Raw genomic sequence first — 23906 nt, 5'->3', positions numbered from 1 at the left:
GTTCAGCAGTATATTTGAGTTAGAGAGTAGAGACTCAATGAATTTGAAGATAGCTCAGTTGAGATGATCAAATCTGAGGAAAAGAAAGAAAAAAATAAACAAAGTGACAGAGCCTCAGAGGCCTGTGAAACACCATCAATCATATAAACATACACATAATGAGAGTCCCAAAAGAAGAGAAGGGGGCAGACAAAAGGTGCAAGAAAGAATATTTGAAGCAATAATGGCTGAATTTGATGAAAAACATTAATCTATATGTATTTATAAGGCTCATTGAAGTCCAAGTAAGGTAAATTTAAAGAGATATAGACCTAGATACATCATAAACAAATATTGAAAGACAAAGAAAGAATCTTGAAAGTAGTAAGAGAAGCGATTCATCATATACAAAGATCCTATATAATATTAGCAGCTGATGTTTCATCAGAAACTTTGGAAGTCATAAGGCAATGGGACAATGCATTGAAAGTGCTGAAAGAAAGACTGTCAACTAAGAATTCCATATTTAGCAACATCACCTTTCAAAACTGAAGAAGAAATGAAGACATTCATGAATAAACAGAAACTGAGATTATTCATTACCAATACACTTCTACCAGAAATACTAAAGAGAGTCCTTCAGGCTTAAATGAAGTGACACTAGTCAGTAACTTGAATTTACATAAAGAAATAAAAAGCACCTATAAAGATAATAATGTGGGTCCATGTAAAAGACAACATAAGTGCATTTTTCTGTTTATAGTACTTTTCTCTAGAAACGCTTTTGTTTGTAACACTTTTCCCCTTCTATCTGATTTGAAAGACAACTGCATAATGCAATAACTATAAGTCTATGTTCTTGGGCACACAACGTGTGTAAGGATACAATTTGTATGACAATAATATTGGGTTGTCAGAAAAGTCATGACATATTTTTGCACAGAAAAACATAGAAAAAAATACATCATGACTTTTCTGACAACCCAATAGCACAAAGGAGTTGTGAGGGAATAAATCTATATAGAGATAAAGTGATTTTATTTTATTTTATTTTGGTTTTTGTCATAGGGCATGTGACTCATTAGAGAGAGACAGAGACAAAGAGAGGGAAAGTGAAAAATCACCCATCCAAGAAATCACCCCCTGGGGGGATAGCCATGCCTCAATCCCTTCTCTTCTATTCTCCTATCAGGATTTTGGGCACACAGGCATATGTGCCCAGGATGATTGTCAAACTCTGGGGCTGGAACTCAAACCATGGTCAGCCGTGTGGAAGTTCAGTGCCTTACCCACCACGCCACCTGCTATCCCTGAGGTAAAGTTTTTCTATACTATTAAAATAAATTTAGTGAATTTTAACTGGAGTAGTATAAATTGAGATGTTAATTGTAGACTCCAGGGGAATCATTGAGAAAATAATATTTGAAAATACATAAGGAAGAAAAAAATGTGAAAGTTAAAATGATATACAAGTGGGACCAGCAGATGGCGTAATGGTTATTTCACTGGACTCCCATGTAGTCGAACATGGTTTGAGACCTGGACCTGGCAGCTTAAACTCACGCCAGGTGCATGTGTGTGCGTGCCCAAGATCCTGAGAGGAGAATGGATGAAAAGGGGTTGGGGCATGGCCATCCCCCCGGGGGGTGATTTCTCACTTTCTGCCTCTCTATCTTTCCAGTGAGCGCATTATAGCAAAAATCTCTGTATATAAAACAAGATACACAAGAAAATATCTATTTAACACAAAAGAAAGTATTAATGGAGGAACACAGGAACAAAATATACAGAAAACAAAGCAAAATTGCAAACATAAATTCTACCTTATCAGTAATTACATTAATGTAAATGAATTAAACACTCTAATTAGAAGGCAGAGACAGGGACCAGCAGTTAGCATAATGGCTATGTCACTGGATTCCCATGTAGTCAACCACGGTTCGTGTCCCGGACCCGGTAACTTAAAACTCACACCAGGCGCATGTGCGTGCGTGCCCAAGATCCCGAGAAGAGAATGGAGGAGAAGGGATTGCGGTGTGGGGCCATCCCCCTGGGGGGGTGATTTCTCGCTTTCTATCTCTCTGTCTCTCTCTGTCTGTCTGGTGAGTGCACGTGCCAAGCAAAAACCTCTCCAAAAAAAAAAAAAAAAAGAAGGCAGAGACAAACAGAATGGGTGAAAAAATGACCCAACTATATGTTGTCTATGAGAGACACATTTTAGATTTAACGATATAAAGTAGTAGAATGGATAGAAAACTATGTACCAGGCAAACAGTAATCATATGATAGCTAGAATAGTTACATTAACATCAGATAAAATGCACTTTAAAACAGAAATTGTTAGAGATAAAGGGCATTTTATAATGATGAAAGGGTCAATCCATAAAGAAGATATAACAATGACAAATATATATATGCACCTAAAATAGAGCCACAAAATAAATTTTAAAAATAGGCAGAACTAGGGGGAGAAATAGACAAAACAACAGTAATAGCTGGAGATTTTAATATCCCACTTTTAAAAAAATGGATAAAACAACTAGAAAAAGGACCAACTTGTAAATACTTTTTTTTTTAGAGAGATTTTCACTACAGGGCACGTGTACTTGCCAGACAGAGAGACATAGAGACAGAAAGCAAGAAATCACCCCCCCAGGAGGGATGGTCATGCCGCAATCCCTTCTCCTCCATTCTCCTTTGGGATCGTGGGCACGCACGCACAAGCGCCCAGCGTGAGTTTTAAGCCACCGGGTCCAGGACGCGAACCGTGGTCGACTACGTGGGAGCCCAGCGACATAGCCATTACGCTAACTGCTGGTTCCTCCAACTAGGAAAAACTTAAACAATGCTAAAATCCAGCTCGACCTAAGAGACATCAATAGAACATTCTACCCATACAACGGCAGAAAACACATTCTTCTCAAATGAACATGGAACATTTTCCAGCAGATTACATTTTAATCCAGAAAACAAGTATCAATAAGTGTAAAATGATTGAAACCATACAAAGTATGTTTTTTGACCACAACGGAAAGTAGAAATCCATAACAGAAGGAAAGCTGGGAAATGTGCAGATTTATGAAACATAAACAAAACATTGCTAAATAACCAATCAGTCAAAGAAAAAATCAGAAAACACTTTAAAAATTTTTAGATTGGGGCCAGCAGCAATCCCTTCTCCTCCATTCTCCTCTCAGGATCTTGGGCACGCACATGCACCCGGCATGAGTTTAAGCCACCGGGTCTGGGACTTGAACTGCGGTCGACTACATGGGAGTCTAGAGACATAGCCATTATGCCAACTGCTGGTCCCTCCTCTCGGGAGCTTAGGCATACACACACATGTGCCTGGAGTGAGTTTTAAGTCACTGGGTCCGGGATTTGAACTGTGATTGTCTACATGGGAGTCCAGCAAGGTAACCATTATGTCATCTGGTCCCCAGAAAACATTTTAAAATGAATGGAAATGAAAGCACAACATACCAATTTAAGGGATGCAGCTAAAGTGGTGTTTAGAAAGAAATTCATAGTTGTAAATGTTTATATTTAAAAGAAGAAAGATATAAAAATCAATAACCTACCGGACCAGTGAGTGGTATGGTAGTTAAGGTGCTGGATACTCCTACATGGCTGACCACAGTTCGAGTCCTGGGCCTGGTGGCTTGCTTTCTCTCTTTTCATCTCTCTCTCTCTATGTGTGTGTGTGTGTCTCTCTATGGTAAAATTAATATAAATGAATGAATAAATAAAATAAAATAAATAATTCTTTAAAAAAATCAACAACCTAAATTTCCAGCTTAAGAAATTAGAAAAATAAGAGCAAACTAAGCCAAAAGCAAGCAGAGAGAAAGAAATAATAAACATCAAAGTGGAAATAAATGACATAGAGGATAGAAAAAAAATAGAGAAATCAAAGAAATAAAAAATTGGTTCTTTGAAATGATTGACAAAAGTGAGAAGCTTTTAGACTAAGGAAAAAAGAAAACTCTAATCACTAAAATCGGGAATGAGGGACCAGTTGGTGGTGTGGTGGTTAAGGTGTTGGACACGCCCACATGATTGACCACGGTTCAAGTCCCAGACGTGGTGGCTTGCTTTATCACTCTCACTTTCTCTCTCTCTTTCTCTTTGTATGTCTCTCTCGTCAAATTAAAATAAATGAATGAATAAATAAAATTAAATGGATAATTCTTTAAAAAAATTAAAATCAGGAATGAAAGAGAAGATATTACTCCTGACCTTACAGAAATGAAAAGGATTATAAGAGAGTATTATGAACAATTGTATTCCAACAAATTAGAAAACCTACATGAAGTGGACAAATTTCTAGAAAGAAACAAACTACCAAAAATGACTTAAAAATGGAAAATCTGAATAGGCCTATAACAAGTGAAGAGATTGAATTAGGAATTAAGTAAAACTTTCTACAAAGAAATACCTAGGACCAGTTATCTTCAGGTGAATTCTACCAAATGTTTAAATGAATTAACACCAATCTTCACAAAATCTTCCCAAAAATGAAAGAGAAGGAAATATTATACCTTATACCAAAAGCAGATAAAGACATTATAAGAAAATAAAACTATAGACCAGTATCCTTTATGAATTATAGATACAAGAATCCTCAGCAAAATATTAACAAACTGAATCTCACAGCATATAAAAATATAACAACTACTGGACCAGCAGGTGGTGTGGTGGTTAAGGCAATGGATCCTACATGGTTGACTCTGTGGCTTGAGTTCTGGACCTGGCGGCTTGAAAAAGACGTGTCAGGCGAGTGTGCATGCATGCCCAAAGTTTCGAGAGGAGAATGGAGGAGAAGGGATTAGTGGTATGGCCATTCCTCCATGGGGGTGATTTCTCACTTTCCATTTCTCTCCGTCTCTGTGACTCTCCAGTGAGCACACACACCCTATGGCAAATACACACACACACACACACGTACATAGCCAACATTACTAACTTGATTAAATAAGCATTGCTATTAATATTACAAATTCTTATCAATATTACAAATTATGGTGACTGGGGTAGTGTGGTAGTTAAGAGCTCTGGACTTCCATATGGCCAACCATTGTTCAAGTCCTGGACCTGACGGCTTGCTCTCTGTTTCTCTCTTCTCTTTCTCTCTGTCTCTGGTCAAAATTGAAAAAGAATGATAATAAATAAATTATTCTTCCAAAAATAATTATGATGGCCTTTACAAGTTGACAATATTATGAATTAAGTTTACTTACAGATAAATATCAAATCATTAATTCAATGGAAACCAAATTGTTATATTTTATGATTTTAGTAGTGATAATTCAACTTCTATTATTAAGTATAATATTATTCAAAACAGGCACTTCTAATTTATATTACAGTATAATTTATACTATCAATAATAATTTGTAATAATAGCTACACTCTTTGATGATACTAGTAATGATTATCTGATTTCTATTAGGAACTATAGTTCATAGCATTGTACTCATTATTTCTGTAATGATAATTTGCAGTATCGATGATAATTTGTAATATTAGTGATTATATTTTATGATAATTCTAACCAAAAATTCAATTTCCATTTGTAAACAATTTAATTTATAGCATTGCTATTGATAATTAATTTTTTTTTCTAGAGTGTGCATGCATGTGCTCCCTGGAAAGAGACAGAAAGAGAAAAAAGAGAAAAAGTGAGAAAGCACCTCTCATGAGAAATGGTCATGCCACAATATCCCTTCTTCTCCATTTCTCCTCTTGGGATTTTTGGCATGCATGCACATGTACCCAGCAGGTTTTTCAAGTTGCCAAGTCCAGGACTCGAACTGTGCAGTTGGCCATGTGGGATCCAGTTGCCTTAACTACCACACCACCAGCTGGCCCTCTACTAATAATTTTTATTGGCAATCCAATTTGAAATATGGGTAAAATTTCTGTCAGGAGGAGTATCTGATAATGTTAATAACAATGACTTGATTTCCATATGTAATATCTGATTCATTGCATGAAATCTGTTCATTTACATAAGAAACCAATGTTTAAGACTGACAAGAATAGATAATAAGTACAACCAGACTGAAAAAATATTGGGACTGATGGTCTCATTCATACTTGTAATGGTAAGTCAAGTCACGACATTAAGAGACCCTATCACAAAGCACCTTCGTATTTCCACATGCACGTGCCGGCTGCTCTCTCTGATATTGTACCATTGATAACATACCCACTGTTAATATCATTGCTATAGTTATGGCTCTTCTCTCCTATCTCCTACATTTCCCCCAAACTCACCATTTCTTTGTGGTTGGGGTAGAAGGTCTGATCAATTAGAGGGAATTCCTCTGTCCCAAGTTTCTTGTGTAGCCGGACCATCTGGGCAAACTGTGAGAGCCAAGAGAGAGGCGTCAGCAAGTCCTTCACCAAGCTGGGACTCCAAGCTTCTAAATGTCCTCACTTCCCACAAATCACAGAATGGTTTCCAGGTCCCACATGCATGCAAGAGCTGTTTCCTCTGCCAGCAGCACTCTTCCTGTCACTTACCACCCAGGGCTTGTCACAGAAGTTGTAGACAGAATGCAATGAGTTAACACTGGGAATTCCAGCATATTGCAGCCCGATGACCAAACTGCGGTAGTCTCCATTGCGTGCCATGCTGAAGGCATGCTGGCGGATCAGCACAAAGTCCGGCTTCAGAGACCTGGGGTGGCAGGGGTAGGAGTGTTGAGGGTTCCCCCACCCCTAGAAGCTCCCCACCACCTCCAGAACAAAGACCAAGTTTCTAAAATGCCACAGCTTCCAGAAATTGCCAAGTGGTTTCTTACCTCTGCGCACATGCACAAGCTGCTCCCTCTGCCTCGTGCACCCTTTCTATGATTTCCTCCTATGATGATCTCCTGTAGCCTTTCCTACCTGCTCTCTTCCTCACCAAGGTGACCTTGCAGCTTACCCACTCAGCTGACAGCGCCCTGTCTCCAATCTCTGACTACCAACTGTCCTCAAAGTATGCTGCCCAGAACCAGTTGTAGCCTCAGGGCCTCTACGCAGGCTGTTCCCTCTGCTTAAAACAGTTCCCCTCTGGACACAGGCATATGGAGGCATGGATCACTTCATCTTCTGCAGGTCTTTCCTCAAATGTCTTTCATGCTATTCGCTCATCCTATCCAAACTGCAAATCCCACCACCATCCAACAATCCCTACATCTGCTTTATTGCTCTATTTTTTTCTGAGTACTTTTACATGTTCTTATTTATTAGTCTGCTATGTGTATTCTCTGGTAGAAGGTAAACTTCGTGAGGGCAGGGTGTGTTTTTCTTCTAGTAGAACAGCTTCTGGCACACAGTAGGTGCTAAGTAAATATTTGTTGGATGTAAAGTTCTGAGAGCAGCACCTAGGATTAGTAGATGCTTACGAAATGTTGGTTAAATTAGTAATTGAGTGGTTTGGCTTGTGGCCTGCTGGGATCCCTGGCTCTACTTCAGAAGAAAAGCTACACATTCCCACATTCCATGCCTAAGTTCTTGCTCACAGAAGGATGAGTGTGGGAAGGTGCAGACTCTCCCCCAGCTCTTAAGCCTCTCCCATAACACCAAGATACCATTTTATACTCACCGCACGACCTTCACCCCATTCCGAAGAACTTCCATGTCCACAGAGAATCCACCATTGGCATGAGCCACAAGGTTGAGATCCGAGAATTCAGCCTGGGAAGGAGAGAAAATGAATGATTCACCCACACCACACAAAAAATGCCCACTTAGTTTGCAGTCTGGAAGGCTGGCCTTCAGGTCTATCTGCTCCAACTTACCTGTTCTACTTTAATGTCAATTTCTCCATGGATTTTTTTCCCTTTGAAGTATTTTGCCCTGGAGAGGAAAAACAGTACATTTGTTAATGCTCAAATCTCAGAAAGGAAGACCAAACCCATACCGGTACCTTGACCCTTGTGCCCCTTCAGTTTCCCTAGAGAAACCATAAAGTGCTCTATAACTGTTGAAATGCTTTGAAAAAAAAATCAACAGTGCTTTCTGAACCATAAAGCCTGTTGTAATTCTCAAGGAGGTGCGTAAATGTTAAAGCACGCTGTAAACTGTAAAATATGTCCTTAAAGTAGAGAACAGTCATTTCCCAAAGTGCAGTCTGCTCATCACACTTTCATTGCAAGTGTTTTTAAAAAGCTTCACAAAATGAATAGTGCTATGCAAATTATGACATACTTCAAAATCGCATGAAGGTGTTTAATACACACACACACACACACACACACACACACACACACACACAAAATGCCTGGGACTGGCGCAGCGGTAATGCAAAGCTCAAGAAAAGCTAGATCCCACAACTGTGGTTCAAGTCCTTAGCCCAGTCAGTCAGAAACACACTGGGCACATGATTGAGTGCCCAAGATTCGATGGGCTGGAGGACTGGAGGAAGGGGACCATGGCATGAACAGGTGTGACTAGACTTTGGAAAGGGTAGGAGGGTGGTCCTCTCTCTCTGTCTCTGTGTATCTTTCTCTCACTTTCTCTCTGTCTCACATGTGCCCATATGCTCTATTATGAATAAAGAAAAAAAAAGGAGACATTAAGAAAAAAAAATGTTGGGCCAGCAGGTGGCGAAATGGTAACATTACTGAACTCTCACATAGTCGACTGCAATTGGAGTCCCAGACCCGATGGCTTGAAATTCACATGTGCATGTATGCCCAAAATCCCAAGAGGAGAATGGAGGAGAAGGGATTGCAGTGTGGCCATCCCCACTGGGGGGTGATTTCTCACTTTCTGTCTCTCTCTGTCTCTCTGGTGAGGGAGTGCCTCCTCTCGGAAAAATTTCTCTTAAAAAAAAAAAAAGAAAGAAAAAGTGAAGATGAAGTGCTCCTGGGGCAAGCCCGTAGCCTGGTGGTTAAGGGAAACTGGATCCCACATGGCTGACTATAGCTTGAATCTCAGCCCCGCAGCTTGAAAACCAGGCAGGGCACATGCGTATATATATGCCAAATCCTAACAAGATAGAGAAATGGAGAAGGGATTGTGGTGTAATATGCTCAATGGACAAGGGTTGGGGTGTGCGTGGGGGTGGGACACATTTTCTCCCTTTCCCTTTCTCTGAGAGCACACGTGTCCTCTGGCAAACTGAAAACAAAAACAAAAACAAAAACAAAAACAAAAGATGAAGTATGTCTGTATTTGTTTTTTGGTGTCAATGTCTGCTTGTGGGACGTGAAGCATCTCTGCTCTCTGGCCCTTTTCCAAGGAAGAGCACATTCACTATGTGGTGTTGTGTGTTGTGAAGTAGACAAGAGGCATGGGAGGGCAGCTCCATCTGAAAAGGGGAGCAGATCGAGGGGTGCAGGCAGGGGTGGTTTTAAAGAAGCCAGAGCCTGTAAAGACGGAGTGTGGGGAAGAATGCAGCTGAAGATGAGGGGAAGCCACACGATAGTAGGAGCAGCGTTAGGCACATCTAGAACTGCTGTCTTCTTTGCTGTGCAGAGGCGTTTTAGTTTGTTGCAGTCCCACTTATCTTGTGTGTGTGTGATTGTTGCCTGCACCTGAGGGGTCTTATTTAAGGAATCTTTGCCTATTCTAATGTCTTCAAGTGTTTTCCCTGTGATTTCCACTAGTGGTTTTAAAGTTTGAGGCTTTACATTATGATCTTTGATCCATATGAGCGGATTTTCATTAATAATGAAAGACAGGGGTCAGTTTCATTTTTCTGCAGATGACTGTCCAGCTTTTCCAATACCATTTGTTGAAAAGACTTTCTTTCTCCATTGGATGGTCTTGTGCCCTTTGTCAAAAGTCAATTGGCTGTATGCTAGGGGGTTTATTTCTGGGTTTTCTATTCTGTCCAGTACCACGCTGTTTTGCTTATTACAACTCTGTAATATATTTTGAGGTTGTGTAGTGAAATGCTTCCTGCTTTATTCTTTTTGCACAGCATTGTCTTTTGCAATTCCAGACAAATTTTATGGTTGTTTTTTCTGTTTCTGTGAAGACTGCTACTGATAGTTTGATTGGAATTGCATTGAATTTGTAAATTAATTTGGGTAGAATTGACATTTTAATTATATTGATTCTTCCACTCCAAGAACAAGGAATATCTTTCCTTTTCTTTTGAATCATATATATATATATTTTTCCAGTTTTTCATTGTTTTCCTTGTAGAGATCTTTCACATCTTTGGTTAGGTTTGGTCCAAGGTGTTTTGTTTTTTTTTTGAATGGCTATTATAAATTGGATTACTTTCTTCAATTCTGCCTCAGTCTGTTCATTATTGCTGTATAAAAATGCTGTAGATTTTTGTATAGTGATTTTGTATCCTACAACTTTACTGAATTCATTTATCACTTCTAGGAGTTTCTTTGTGGATTCTTTTTTTTAAGAATTATTTTATTTAACTTTTTATTTATTATTATTATCATTATTATTTTTCAGTTTGATCAGAGAGAAACAGAGAGAGAGAGAGAGGAAGTGAGAAAGCAAGCCACCAGGTCTGAGACTTGAACTGTGGTCGGCCATGTGGGAGTCCAGTGCCTTTAACTACCATGCCACTTGCCGGCCCCTCTTTGTGGATTCTTTTTGTATTTTCTATGTATATAATTATGTAATCTGCAAATAGGGATAATTTCACCTATTCCTCTCCTATTCGAATGCCTTTTATTTCTCTCTCTTGTCTGTGTTGGCTAGGATTTCCAAAGGAGTGAAGAAAATGGACAACCTTGTCTTGTTCTAGTTTTATTGCCTGTATATGTCCCAGTGCTGATGTCTGCTTACAGGGCCTGAAGCATCTCTCTGCTCTCTGGCCCTTTCCCAAGGAGGAGCACATTCGCCATGTGTGGTTGTGTGTTGTGAGATACACAAGTATGGGTGGGCAGCTACATCTGAAAAGGAGGAGAAAATTGAAGGGTGCAGCCTGGGAGTGGTTCTAAAAAAGCCAAAGAAGCTTTCAATTTTTCTTCATTCAGTATTGTGTTAGCTATGGGTTTGTCATATATGGCTTTAATTTTGTTGAGAAATGAACCTTCTGTATCTATTTTGTTGAGAGTTTGAATTATGAAGGAATCTTGTATTTTATTGAATGATTTCTCTGCATCATTTGATATGATCATATGGGTTTTATCTCTCCTTCTGTTAATGTGATGTATTACATTGATTGTTTTGCATATGTTGAACCATCCTGGCATCCTTGGAATAAAACCTACATGGTCATGGTATTTAATCTTTTTACTGTGTTGTTAGATTTAATTTGCTAGTATTTTGTTGATATTTTTTTTCATCTATATTCATCAGGAATATTGGTCTGTAGTCTTCTGTTTTTGTTATGCCCTTGTCTGGTGATGGAGAGTGAAGAGATTACCTACAGAGTGGGAGAAAATACTTAAAAACTATGCCTCATATAAGGATTTGATAGCCAGAATATATAGAGGACTCAAGTAGCTCAACTGCAGAAAAAATAATAATCCAACTAAAAAATGGGCAAATGAGCTGAACAGACAACTCTCAAAGGAAGGCATATGAATGGCCAAAAAGCATATGAAAAAATACTCAACATCTCTTATCATAAGGGAAATACAAATCAGAACCATAATAATAAGCCACTTAACCCCAGTCAGAATGGTTATGGTAAAAAATAAATAAATAAATAAACGGGGCTGGCAGGTGACATGGTGGTTAAGGGCACTGGACTCCCATATGGCTGACCGTGGTTTGAGTCCCAGTCCTGGCAGCTTGCTTTCTTGCTTTCCCTCTCTCCTCTCTCTCTCTCACTCTGTCCCTCTCTGGTCAAATGAAAATAAACAAATAAATAAAGCTAAATAAAATAATTATTTAAAAAATAAATAAATGAATAAAAAATAAAGAATGAGTACTGTTGAGGCTGTGGTGAAAAAGGAACACTCCTGCATTACTGGTGGGAATGTAAATTAGTATAAACACTGTGGAAAACTATATGGATATTCCTCAAAATTTTACAAATAGAACTACCACATGACCCAGTAATTTCTCTTCTTGTAATTTACCTAACGAATAGGAAAATACTCAATTGAAAAGACACTTGCACTTCCATGTTTTATCGCAGCATTATTCACAATTGCTAAGTCATGGAATCAACCTAAGTGCCCCAAAATTGATGACTGGATTTTGAAAAATGTGGCACATATACACAATAGAATATTACTGAGATATAAAGAATAATGAGATTCTATCATTTGATTCAAAGTGGATGAATCTAGAAGATTTAATATGAAATGAAATAAGTTGATGAAAAACACATACAGTATGTTCCTGCTCAATATATACCATATGTCTACACTCTATGGCAAAAATGGAAAGATTTGAAGACATAACAGTAGGGAGGACAAGCGTAGATATCAGAGACTATATGGGAGGGGGTGGGTTGTAGAGGGTGGGTGAGAGGGGCTCAGCAAAAACATTTAACAGACAAAAAAATGTTGAAAATGTGTAAATAGTTGGGGCCAGCATGTGGTGTGGTAGTTAAGGGCACTGGACTCCCACATGGCTAACTGTGGTTTGATTCCCGGTGGCTTGGTTTCTCACTTCTCCTCTCCCTTCTCTCACTCTAGTCCTCTCTGGTCAAATTAAAATAAATAAATAAATAAATATAAATAAAATTAAAAAAAAGAAAATGTGTAAATAGTAATAACTTTGATTGGATTATCATGTGCTGCATGCATGCTTTGAAAAACCATATTGTATGTCATGAAGATTTATGACAATTAAATGTAAATAAGAAAATTAATTTTAAAAAAAGAAGAACTGTTAATCATTGTCCTTAGGCCCATCCCCAGCTGGGCTTGGTTTCCTCTTGCCTCCTCTCCTGGGCCCAGGATTTCCTTTTTTCTTTTTAAGAATTATTTTATTTAACTTTATTTACTTTAATTTGACCAGAGAGGAAGAAGGGGAGAGAGAGAGAGAGAGAGAGAAAGCCATCAGGCACAGGACTTAAACCAAAGTCAGCCATGTGGGAGTTTAGTGCCCTTAACCACCATGCTACCTGCCAGCTCCCAGGCCCAGGATTTCTACCTGGCAGGCTTCTCCACAGAAGGACATTCATCCCAAATCAGATTTCTCATGGAAGGGGAATAAGGGGAGGAGATACTCCTAGGGCCACTGGTCACTAACATGTACACAGTCAGAGCCTTTAACACCTAAACATTGCACAAACGGGCCCGGGTGACTTCACTGGCATATGTGAGACCTCATGTACAGCTATTTCCTTTCTCTCTCTCATACACATACACATACATACCATCACTGACACTATCCCCTCACAGGTGTTGAGAGAATCTTTCTCAGACTTGCATATTTTTCACCTATAAACTAGTGAATGAGGATGATCAGTGTATATTATTGTTTTAAAAACTTTTCTGACCATGAATATAATGGATACTGTGGTGTCCTGTTTAGACCTCCTCTTCAAGGCCAATGTACCTTGAATATCAGCAGTTGACAGCTTCTGGTTGCATCCCCACTGAGAATCATCTTCTGTCACAGGAAACTGCCTCATCCAAGGTTACATTTACTTCATGAGGACAGCCCATGCCCTATCACTTGTCTCTGAGTGGCTACAAAGGCCAGCCCCTTGTCTCCATCTGGGCTGACTCTGTAGGACTATCTCAGCTCCAGAGTTCCCTCTTGGATCAGCTGAGGCCTCTGACACAACCACATCATGGGCCCTCCTTTACCTCTGCTCAACCCTACTCTCCTCACAGAATTGATCCTAAAGGTCATCCCCAAGAAGCAACCTTCATGCAAACCTCTGTCTCCAAGTCTGTTTCCAGGGAAGCCAACCTAAAACAGTGGGTCACAGAAGTCAAGCTTCGAAGAAGACTAATGCAGGACCTAGCAGATAGCATAATGGTTAAGTCTCTGGACTCCCATGTGAGTTGAGTCCTGGACCCAATGGCTTAAACCTCATGCTGGGTGCATATGTGTGTGTTCTCAAAATCCCAAGAGGAGAATGGAGGAGAAGGAATTGTGGCATGGCCATCAACCCTGGGGGGTGATTTCTCACTTTCTGTCTCTGTCTCTCCAACAAGCACATGTGTCCTATAGCAAAAATCTCTCTTTAAAAAAAAAGAAGAAGAAGACTAATGCAGTTAGAGCTGGGTCAGCAGAGGATCCATCAGTGATGGGAGGTGGTGTACTGATCATCCCTGACATGCTGTAGTGATGCAAAGCACCCTGCGGCAGGCTCTGGTTATGGCACAAGCAGGATGCCTATATAATTTGGTAAATCCTATGACACTGGAGATATTGAGAGTGGGAAAAGATGACATTTGTAACTAATTCTTTCAAGTGGGAGAATCACAGGGCAGGACCCTGGGGTTTGGGAGCAGCAGTGGCTTTTCCTGATAGTGGACTGTAATAGGATTCTGCTGGAAGGGAATGTACCAGCTGGTGAAGTAGCTCTGTCACTTGAGAGGTGTAAGGGAAATGGTAACCAGACTTGGGTGACTATTCCCTAAATACCTTTCACTAGCTAAAGAAAGATCTGACATGCTCATGGTGGATAAGAACCAATTCAAGGCAAAATGTGAAAGACAGAGGACTTCCCTGGCAACCCCATCTCCTTAAGGAAACCCCAATCTCCTACAGTCAGAGAGGAAGACTACTCAATATTTAATTGCAAGTGTGGCAGAACATCAAATAAGGTTGATTTCTCAGGCCCAGCATATCTCCTATGCTATGCTCAGGGCCCTAATAGGACAGAAGTGGGGCCCTGAGTCTTGGGATGGGGCAGATGCAGTTAAAGACTCACCTGAACACATTGAGCTAGCAGGAGTAGACCACTCCCCTTTGTTAGAATGTAGACCTTCCCCCTACTTGAAGATAAGCAGAAGCCTCAAATGAAGCATGTGCCTTAGAAGACAATGCCTGTCCTTCTCAGAATCTATCCTCACTTCTCCTCCCTCACTTGGTCCAGACCAGTAACTAGGGCCAAGTCTTAGCACAACCTGATTAGAGAAGTTCTAGGCTTGCAAAGGAAGGAGAGGAACGAAACAGAACAAATGGAAGAATCTAGCTAATGTGTACTGGCAGGAGCTGGGAAACTATGCATGGGATTGGGCCCTGAGGGAGCAAGGGAGTGTGACATGGGGTTGGAATACTTTCTCAGGATACAGAACTTAAAACCCTGGCAAGAACTCTAGGTGCCATTACTAACACACTGCTAGGATGACTCTTTGAGGAAGCTTGGAGAAAACAATGGCTCACACTAAATGAAGCACAAATATCAGAACTTCCATGGCAGATTGCAGAGAGAAAGCTCAAAGGGCTCAAAGACGTTGACATGATAGAGGAGATATACTACATAATTCTGGAAAACCCACCAGTTATATTCTGGGGTGAGGTCATGCCATCTGAGCAGAGAAATTTTCTTTTGTTAAACATCTTGCTGTGGTATTGGGCTCTGATAAAGATAGAATGCTTGACCACAGGGCACCAAGTGACTGCATCCAGAACTGCCATTATGAGCTGGGTCCTGCTAGACCCACCAATTAATAAAGTCAGGTGGGCCCAGCAGGCAAGATTGAGCCCACACAGGACTCAGCAAGCCACATGAGCAAGTTCCACAGGTCCTCCTGTCTTCAACTCTTGTGCCAGTGCCTCTGCCTCAGCTAAGGGAACTTCTTATAATCAGCTGATGAAAAAGGAAAAAGCTTAAGCCTAGCTCACAAATGGGCTGTATTGGTATGTGGGCAGAAGCCCAAAACGGACAGTGGCTGCATTATTGTCCCACTTAGAATGACCTTGAAAGACAACAGCAGAGCTCCCAATGGGCAGAGCTTCAGGCTGTGCACCTGGCCCTCTAGTCTATGTGGAAGGAGAAGTGGCTCAAGATTAGAATATATGTTCACTTATGAGTCGTGGTGAATGGCTTGGCTGATGGTCACAGGCCTGGAAAGAAACAGATTGGAAGATCAGGAAAAGAAATTTGGGATATAGAAATGTGGGTGGACATATGGGAGTGGGCAAAAAATGAGGAGTGAAGATCTTTGTATTGTGTGTTAACACCCACCAGACAGCATCCGCCATGGGCATGATGCTAGGCAACCAGGTAGACAGAATGAGTCAGTCAGATGATGTCAGCCAGCCTCTCTAATCAGCCACCCCAGTGTTAGCAGATGGGCACATGAATTACCAGGCAATAGCAGCAGAGATAGAAGCTATATGTGGGACCAACAGCATTACTGCTGAATGTCCAACCTGCTAGCAACAGAGACCAACACTGAGCCCCTGATATGACATTATCACTTAAGAAGACCATCCTCTTGTGGCAAGCTAACTACATTGGGCCCTGACACTATTCCAGTAGAGTAGTGGTCTATTTTCACTTTAATATTCCACATATGGATTTGCTTTTCCTGACCAATAGTCTTAGCCAACATCACTGTCCAAGGGCTGACACAATGTTTGATCCACCAGCATGGGATCCTATCCAAAGGGCATGTTTTACAGCAAAATAAAAGAATGCAAAGTAAAGGAAGGGGAAAAGTGGGACCATGACCATGGAATTGATTACATATCACATCACCCTAAAGTTGCTGGCCTGAGAGACAGATGAAACAATTTATTGCAGCCACAGCTAAAATGCCAGTTTGAACATGATACTTTGCTAGAATGGGCACCATCCTCCAAAACACAGTGTAAAGCTTAAATTAATGACCACTGCGCGTGCTGTTCCTAATAGGTAGAACACATGGCTCTGGGAACGCACTGGTTACAGTAGGAATGGCCCAGCTTACCATCGATCCCCGTGATCCACTCTTAGAATTTGTGCTTCTTGGGGAACCAGCAGTTAGCGTAATGGCTATGTCGCTGGACTCCCACGTAGTTGACTGCAGTTTGCGTCCTGGACCCAGTGGCTTAAAACTCACGCCAGGTGCGTGTGCGTGCGTGCCCAAGATCCCAAGAGGAGAATGGAGGAGAAGGGATTGCGGCGTGACCATCCCCCCTGGGGGGTGATTTTTCGCTTTCTGTCTCTCTGTCTCTCTCTGTCTGTCTGGCGAGCACATGCGCCCTATAGCAAAAACCTCTCCAAAAAAAAAAAAAAAAAAGAAAAGAATTTGTGCTTCTGCTTCCCTCATGGCTCTGCAAAGTTAAAGGTCCTGGTTTGCTAAGGGGAACTGCTACCAGGGGCATGACAAGGATCTTATTAAACTCTATACTATAATTTCCACCTGGGCACTTCATATTTCTCATGCCAAGGGATGTGAAGAGGAGTCATTGTCTTGGCACGGGATATGTCCCTGATCATTAGGAGGAGGCAGAACTGTTGCTACACAGTGGGGGCAGGGAGGAGTATGTTTGGCACCCACATGATCAGCTTGGGCATCTAGTGGTACTCCTTACTCAACTATGATGGTAAATGGACAAGTACAGCAGCCATACCCTGAGAAGGGCATGGTGACCAAAGGTTCAGGGATCCCTCAATGATGAGGGAATGAATCACCCACCAGGTAAGCTGCTGAGATCAATAGAAATACCAGCTGAGGACGAGGGAAATCTAGAATGTCTAGTAGAGAAAGGAGACAATGACTATCATTTATGTTCTCAAAATCAACTGTGACAGCAGAGGTCATAGTTTGTCTCACTACTGTGCTCTTTTAAGTTTCCCCCAGAAAAAAAAAAAAGGTCAATCAGAGTCCTGGAAAGGCTATCAAGTGTATCTGGGTAGTACAAAGGGTGGGCTGTGTGCTCCTCTCAGATCCTTACCTCCCCAACTTCAGGCTCTAACATCTGTCCCCCAGCTCCTGAGAAAACCTCACAGGTGTGCCCTTCACTGGGAACTGACTTCTGCAGAAGTGATTTGCCTTACCCAAGATTATGCTTCTTCCCAGGGGGCAGTCTATACCAATGACTGACTGATGGAGGAATACCAAGCCTGGCCACGCCGCCTCAACTGGGACAACTCTGAAGGCCCATCCCAGTGCCAGAGTTTCCCAAGGATAGGCTGAGACCTATGTTGTGATTGCATCACAGCTTAACTTTTCCCTCTGCTCAATCCTGCTCTCTTCAGGAACCGCCCCCACACAAGTGTGGTTCCCAAGAGCTTGCCCCAATAAATTTCCTGTACACAAATCTCAGTCTCAGGGTCTGCTTCCAGGAAAGTCTATCTAAGAAAAGAAGCCACAGTAAGAAATATAGTTTATGTAATCCACTGTATACACATTTACATAATAACCCACCCTATATATGAGATATATATTATGTAAGACACACATGTTATACAGAAAATATAACAGATAACATATGAAGTGTTATATATTACATATTATGTGTATATATGAAGGAACTTCAAAGCGTTCATGGAAAAATGAAATTAAAGTAGAAGTTTATTTTGGTGCAAAATTTTTTTGAGGGCTGACCCCATGGCACAGTACTTAAGGGAGCTGGATACCACATAGCCTATGGTGGCTCAAGTCCTGGCCCCAGCAGCCTGAGAAACATGCTGGGTGTATGTACATGTATGCTCAAAATCCTGATGGGATGCAAGAATGGAGGAGAAGGGATTGTAGCATGACCATGCCCCATCAGGGGTTGCTTTCGCCTATCTTTCTTTGGTGAGCACATCCACACTCTGACAGAAAAAAAATAAATTTAACCCACTCATAATTTTGCATTTCTATGCACTTTTTGAGGGCCCCCCATATATCCAGAATGTATAATAGAATGTATATAAATATACTTACATAATTAGAATGAAAGTTTCAGTAAACAATTACCTTTACTATGTGTGATGCAGTTTGATATTTCCTATTCTATTTTATTCCACTTCATGAAGGAAAGCATACACATATATTGGGTCGTCGGAAAAGTCACAATGCATTTTTGCATAGGAAAATATAGAGGGACTGGCAGGCAGCATAGCGACTGAGGTGCTGGACTCCCACATGGCTGACTGTGGTTCGAGTTCTGGACCTGGTGGCTTGCTTTCTCACTTTCCCTCTCCCTCTCTCTCTGGTAAAATTGAAAAATAATAATAAAAAATAAAATTTATATAAAAAAGAAAACATAACAAAGCATGACTTTCCTGATGACCCAATAGATGTATCATATACTATAAAGCTATTATATAACACGAGTATTATGTAGTATATATTAAAAATTACATCTTATTGGAATACAGTTTTGCTAAACAACAGGTCTCCTTAACATATGTAATATACTCCATTAGTTTCTATTTTCATTTATCCTACTTCTTTTTGTTTTTAAGAGTCTTTTGCCTTAAGGTGCATGTGCCCACCAGAGAGAGAGAGAGAGAGACAGTGGAAGAGAAGTGAGAAATCACCTCCCAGGGGGATGGCCATACCTCAATCCCTTCTCCATTCTCCTGGGATCCTGGGCACACACGTTCACATGCCCAGCTTGATTTTCAAGTCACTAGGTCCAGGACTCTGAGATTGGCCATGTGGAAGTCCAGCAGCATAACCACTATGCCATCTGCTGGTCCCCTGTCCTACTTCTTAAATAAATTGAAGTGTTGGTCATAAGCCACAGCTTGGGAGTAATACCATGCAAGAGTGGGTACCGTTCTCCAAAACACAGCAGAAAGCCTAAATCAATGACCATTGTGTGTGTTGTGCTTCTTCTTCTTCTTTTTTTTTTTTTTTTTTTTTTTTGAGAGAGGTGTTGATTTTTGCTATAGGGTACGTGTGCTCGCTTGAGAGAGAGAGACAGAAAGTGAAAAATCACCCCCAGGGGGGATTGTCACAATCCCCCTTCTTCTCCGTTCTTCTCTTGGGATCTTGGGCATGCACACACATGTGACCAGCATGAATTTTAAGCTGTTAGGTCTGGGACTTGAACTGCAGTGGATTATGTGGGAGTCCAGTGATGTAAGCATTACGCCATCTGCTGGTCCCTTCACTTTGCTTCTAATAGGAAGAACACCCAGCTCTGGAAACACACAGGTTACAGTAGGAGTGGCCCAGTTTACCAACAATTCCAGAGATCCACCTTTAGAATTTGCACTTCCTGTGGGGCTAGCAGGTGGTCTGGTGGTTAAGGTGCTAGAATCCCACATGGCCAAGCATAGTTTGAGTCCTGGACATGGTGGCTGGCTTTATTACTTTCTCCCCTGTCCCCCAGTCAAATAATAAAAATAATAATAATAATAATAAATACAATTAAGTAAATAATGATTTTTAAAAAAGAATTTGCACTTCCAGCAGCCAGGGGCATGACAAGGATCCCACTGAACTCTATGCTATGATTGCTACCTGGGCACTTCATGTTTCTTATGCCAAGGGATCCACAGTTTGAAAAACACTGTACTGAACTGTCTTAAAAGGGTGGAGATGAGTTTCAACTCATTGTTTGCAACTATGAACCATGGAAGCAGGATTGGGAGTGGTGAAGTTTAACAGGAAAGGCATCAGATTGTATTTAGGTGTACATTCCATTGCAGAGTCTGTACAATTCTTTGATTCCAGGCTGAAATTTCAAAAGTTTGCATGGTTCAGAATGTCTGCAATTGGTGAGATAAAAGAGGGTTTCTGGGATGCAGAAAGGGAAGGGAAGAATCTTTACTGAATTCAGCAGGTGCTTAATGAGGTGTCAGCAGGTGCTGGACAGATTAGAAGAAAAAATGAAAAACATTGGACTTGCAATTATGGAAAAGAGAAGGGACTTGTCAGTGTTCTGTAGATGCTTGACGGAATGAAGGAAAATGCAGTGAAGAACCTACCTGAAGGATCAGAGTGGAGAAGGGAAGTCTTAAGAAGGGTGGTCTAGGGAACCAGCAATTAGCGTAATGGCTATGTCGCTGACTCCCACGTAGTCGAACGCGGTTCGTGTCCCGGACCTAGTGGCTTAAAACTCACGCCGGGCGTGTGTGCGTGCATGCCCAAGATCCCAAGAGGAGAATGGAGGAGAAGGGATTGCGGCATGACCATCCCCCCTGGGGGGTGATTTCTCTTTCTGTCTCTATGTCTCTCTCTGTCTGTCTGGCGAGAGCACGTGCCCTATAGCGAAAAACCTCTCCAGAAAAAAAAGAAAAAAAGAAAAAAGAAAGGTGGTCTAGCAGGCACCTCATTAACGTTTGCTGATTTCAATGTAGGAAATTTAGTCAGGAAGGTGGGACCTTGGTGAGTGGACGCGGGTGAAGGAATTATAGTGTACGCTCAATAAATGCTTTACAGATCGATGGAGAAAAAAGTGGAGAAGTCTGCTGAAGGGATGGGAATGTGGTTGTTTGAACAGAATACAGTAAGGAATTAGTAAGTGATTTTTGGAATAATTGGGAGGAAGGGGCACCATGAGAAATAGCAACTAAGTAGGAGAGGAGGCCTAGCCAGAATAAATGGAAAACTGCACACTATGAGCTTTCATAGGACTGTGGAGTGTGGAAGGCAGGATTCTTAGGAGTGTACAATAAATGCTCTTTAAATGATTGTGGGGGACCAGGTGTTAGCACAATCGTAATGTAACTGGATCCACATGGGAGGGTCCTCAGATTGCATTCCAGAACCTTCTTCTACGTGCTGAGTATGGGAACATGTGTGCCGTGATCAAGGCTAGTAGAAGCTGGGCGTGTATAGTCGCCTGAGGACCCTGTTGGGAGTTCGTCTCCCTCTCCCTCTCTCTCAGGAGAAATAAATACATAAAATGTAAAGAAGTGATTGCAGGGTTGAATGGAGGAAAAGGTTTAACAAAGCTCACGGGTGGTTGGGGTTAGAAGGGAGTGGAACTGAACAAGGGTTCTTACTAGTATATAGTAGTGCTTAATAAATGCCTCCCACACTTTGACACATGGGAAGTATGCAATAAACATCTGTAGAATGAGCAAGTGTCTCTGGATAGAGATAAAGGCTGCTGGGTAGGGGTTCCTGGGACATGGGGTGATCTAACTAGTAAACTGCTGATATTCAATAACTTTAGGCTAAAGTAATCCCTGGAGAGAAGCAGGGGCAGGAACTTCTAGAGACTCGGAAAGGGGAAGTTGAGAGTAACTCATACAATAGCTGCTCAATATGTGTTCACCCCCATAAATAGGCCAAAGTTCTTTTGGGGAATGGACTTAAGGTTGGGAGAAGGAATCCACGGGTACTGAAGGGAGTAGGAAAGGGGTAACCCTTATAAATTGGGCTCTGGATTTATCAAAGAAAAGGACTTTGGGGAGGAAAGTCCTTATGATTGGGGCAGGTTCTCCTACAGGTAGTGAAAGTAAATGTATCCCTACACACAGGCACTGGGTATGTGCTCACTGGATCTATTGGAAGCAAAGAACTCTGGGGAGGAGGTGTGAACACAGAATACACAGAAGGCACTCCATAAATGCTCATGGGAATAATTGGAGAAAACAATCTTTGGGGGGAAGAAGTTTAGAATGGCATACATGGCAGACATGAAATATATGCTCACTAGATTCATAACAAGAAAAGGCCTGGGGGGGGGGTTGCCAGGGAAGGGCACACAATCATTTTACAAATGCTCACCAGATGCTTGGAGGAAAAGCTCTTTGGACAAGGGGAATGGGGATGCAGATGCTTGATCTATGTAAGCTTGATTCTTCATCTGTGGAGGAAAGGCTTTCATGGAAAAGGTCCAGAATCAGGCACACAGCAGGTGCTCCATAAATACTCCGAGAAGTGATTAAAACAGAAAGTCTTTGGAAAGTGATTGAAATGGTGCAACCAGATGTCTAGCAAGCAAGTGCTAGACACCTATGTACTGGATTAACTGGAGGCACAGGTCTTTCTGGAGAAGTCTAAGGTTGGGTCATGCAGACCGTGCTCAATACAGGCAGACTGAAGCTGCTGGAGGAAAGGGCATTGGGGAAAGATTTGGGGGATGGAGTATACACCAGACACTCAATACATGCTTGCTGAATATATTGGAGGAAAAAATCTTTAGAGAAGGCTCACACTACAGGCAGCTAATAAGTACTAGATGGATTCACCAAAGGAAAGGCCTTTGAAGAGATAGCTTGAGAATGTAGGATACAGAAAGCACTCAATAAATGCTTTTTGCATCCAGTGTAGGAAAAGGTGTTTGAGGAGAGAGTCTGAAGATGAGTCACACACTGTAGGCTCAAATATGCTCATGTAACTCACTGGAGGAAAATCATTTGAGGTTTGGGGATGGGGCACATATCAGGCACTTAATAATAAATGCTTTCTAGATCCTTTAGAGAAAAAGACTCTCGGAGAGAAGGCCTGGAGTTGGGGCACACAGAAGGCATCAGGCAAGGTTCACAGGACTCATTAAGGGTAAAACTTTAGGCCAGAAGCTGGGATAGTATACATAGCAGGCACTCAAACAATGTTTACTGAGTAGTTTAAAAGGTCTTTGAGGAGAGGTCTGAGGTGGGACACATAACACCGACTGAGTACATGCTCACAAGATCCATTAGGGAGTAGGCCTTAGGTCAAGGGTTGAGGAGAACAGGACACAGAACAGGCTCTCAAAAAATGCTCACAAATTTCATTGAAGCCAAAGGCCTTGGGGAAGGGCTATTCAATGAGGCTTACTATAGGTACTCAATAAATGCTCCTAAGATCCATTACAGGACAAGGATATGGGGCGAGGGTTAGGGGTAGGTGAAGCAGGGCACATTAGGCTCTCAAAGGCTCACAAGATATATCAATGCTAAAGGCTTTTGAGGAGGGAGATAGGGGACAAGGTACACATCAGGCACCCAATAACTGCTCCCCATATCCATCGGAGGCTTGCGGGGGAAGAGGGGGCAAGGAGAGGACACACTGGAAGCACTTAGCATAATAATTTAAAGGAAAAGCATTTGGGCAGAGGGCTGAATGCCAGGCATACAAGCGGCGCTCGATAATTGCTCGTTCGTTGCAGAACGATCTGGGGACCCAGGCCCACGGGGAGATGTCCTCGGCAGTGGCTTACCAGTCGGTGTGCGGCTCGTCGATGACCAGCAGCACCCTGGCGGCGGCACCCCCGCGGCCTGCGCC

General features: G+C 41.6%; 1 protein-coding gene across 1 annotated transcript in view; it reads right to left on the bottom strand.

Moving 5' to 3' along the window:
* The window catches only part of SYN1 (synapsin I), a gene marked incomplete at its 5' end in the record, with an annotated part of 61061 nt that extends 37158 nt beyond the window's left edge, over positions 1-23903 (bottom strand). The window contains 5 exons of the mRNA XM_006165798.3: positions 6259-6348; positions 6508-6664; positions 7577-7668; positions 7773-7830; positions 23842-23903. Coding sequence (XP_006165860.1) covers positions 6259-6348; positions 6508-6664; positions 7577-7668; positions 7773-7830; positions 23842-23903 — 459 coding nt within the window. The remainder of the gene's footprint in view (positions 1-6258; positions 6349-6507; positions 6665-7576; positions 7669-7772; positions 7831-23841) is intronic.
* Positions 23904-23906: the final 3 nt, after the last annotated feature.

This window comes from Tupaia chinensis, unplaced genomic scaffold (assembly GCF_000334495.1).
Source record: "Tupaia chinensis unplaced genomic scaffold, TupChi_1.0 Scaffold144034_1, whole genome shotgun sequence".
Lineage (NCBI taxonomy): Eukaryota > Metazoa > Chordata > Mammalia > Scandentia > Tupaiidae > Tupaia > Tupaia belangeri.
The sequence above is the reverse complement of the archived record's forward strand: the minus strand, read 5'-3'. Positions and strand labels throughout refer to the sequence as shown.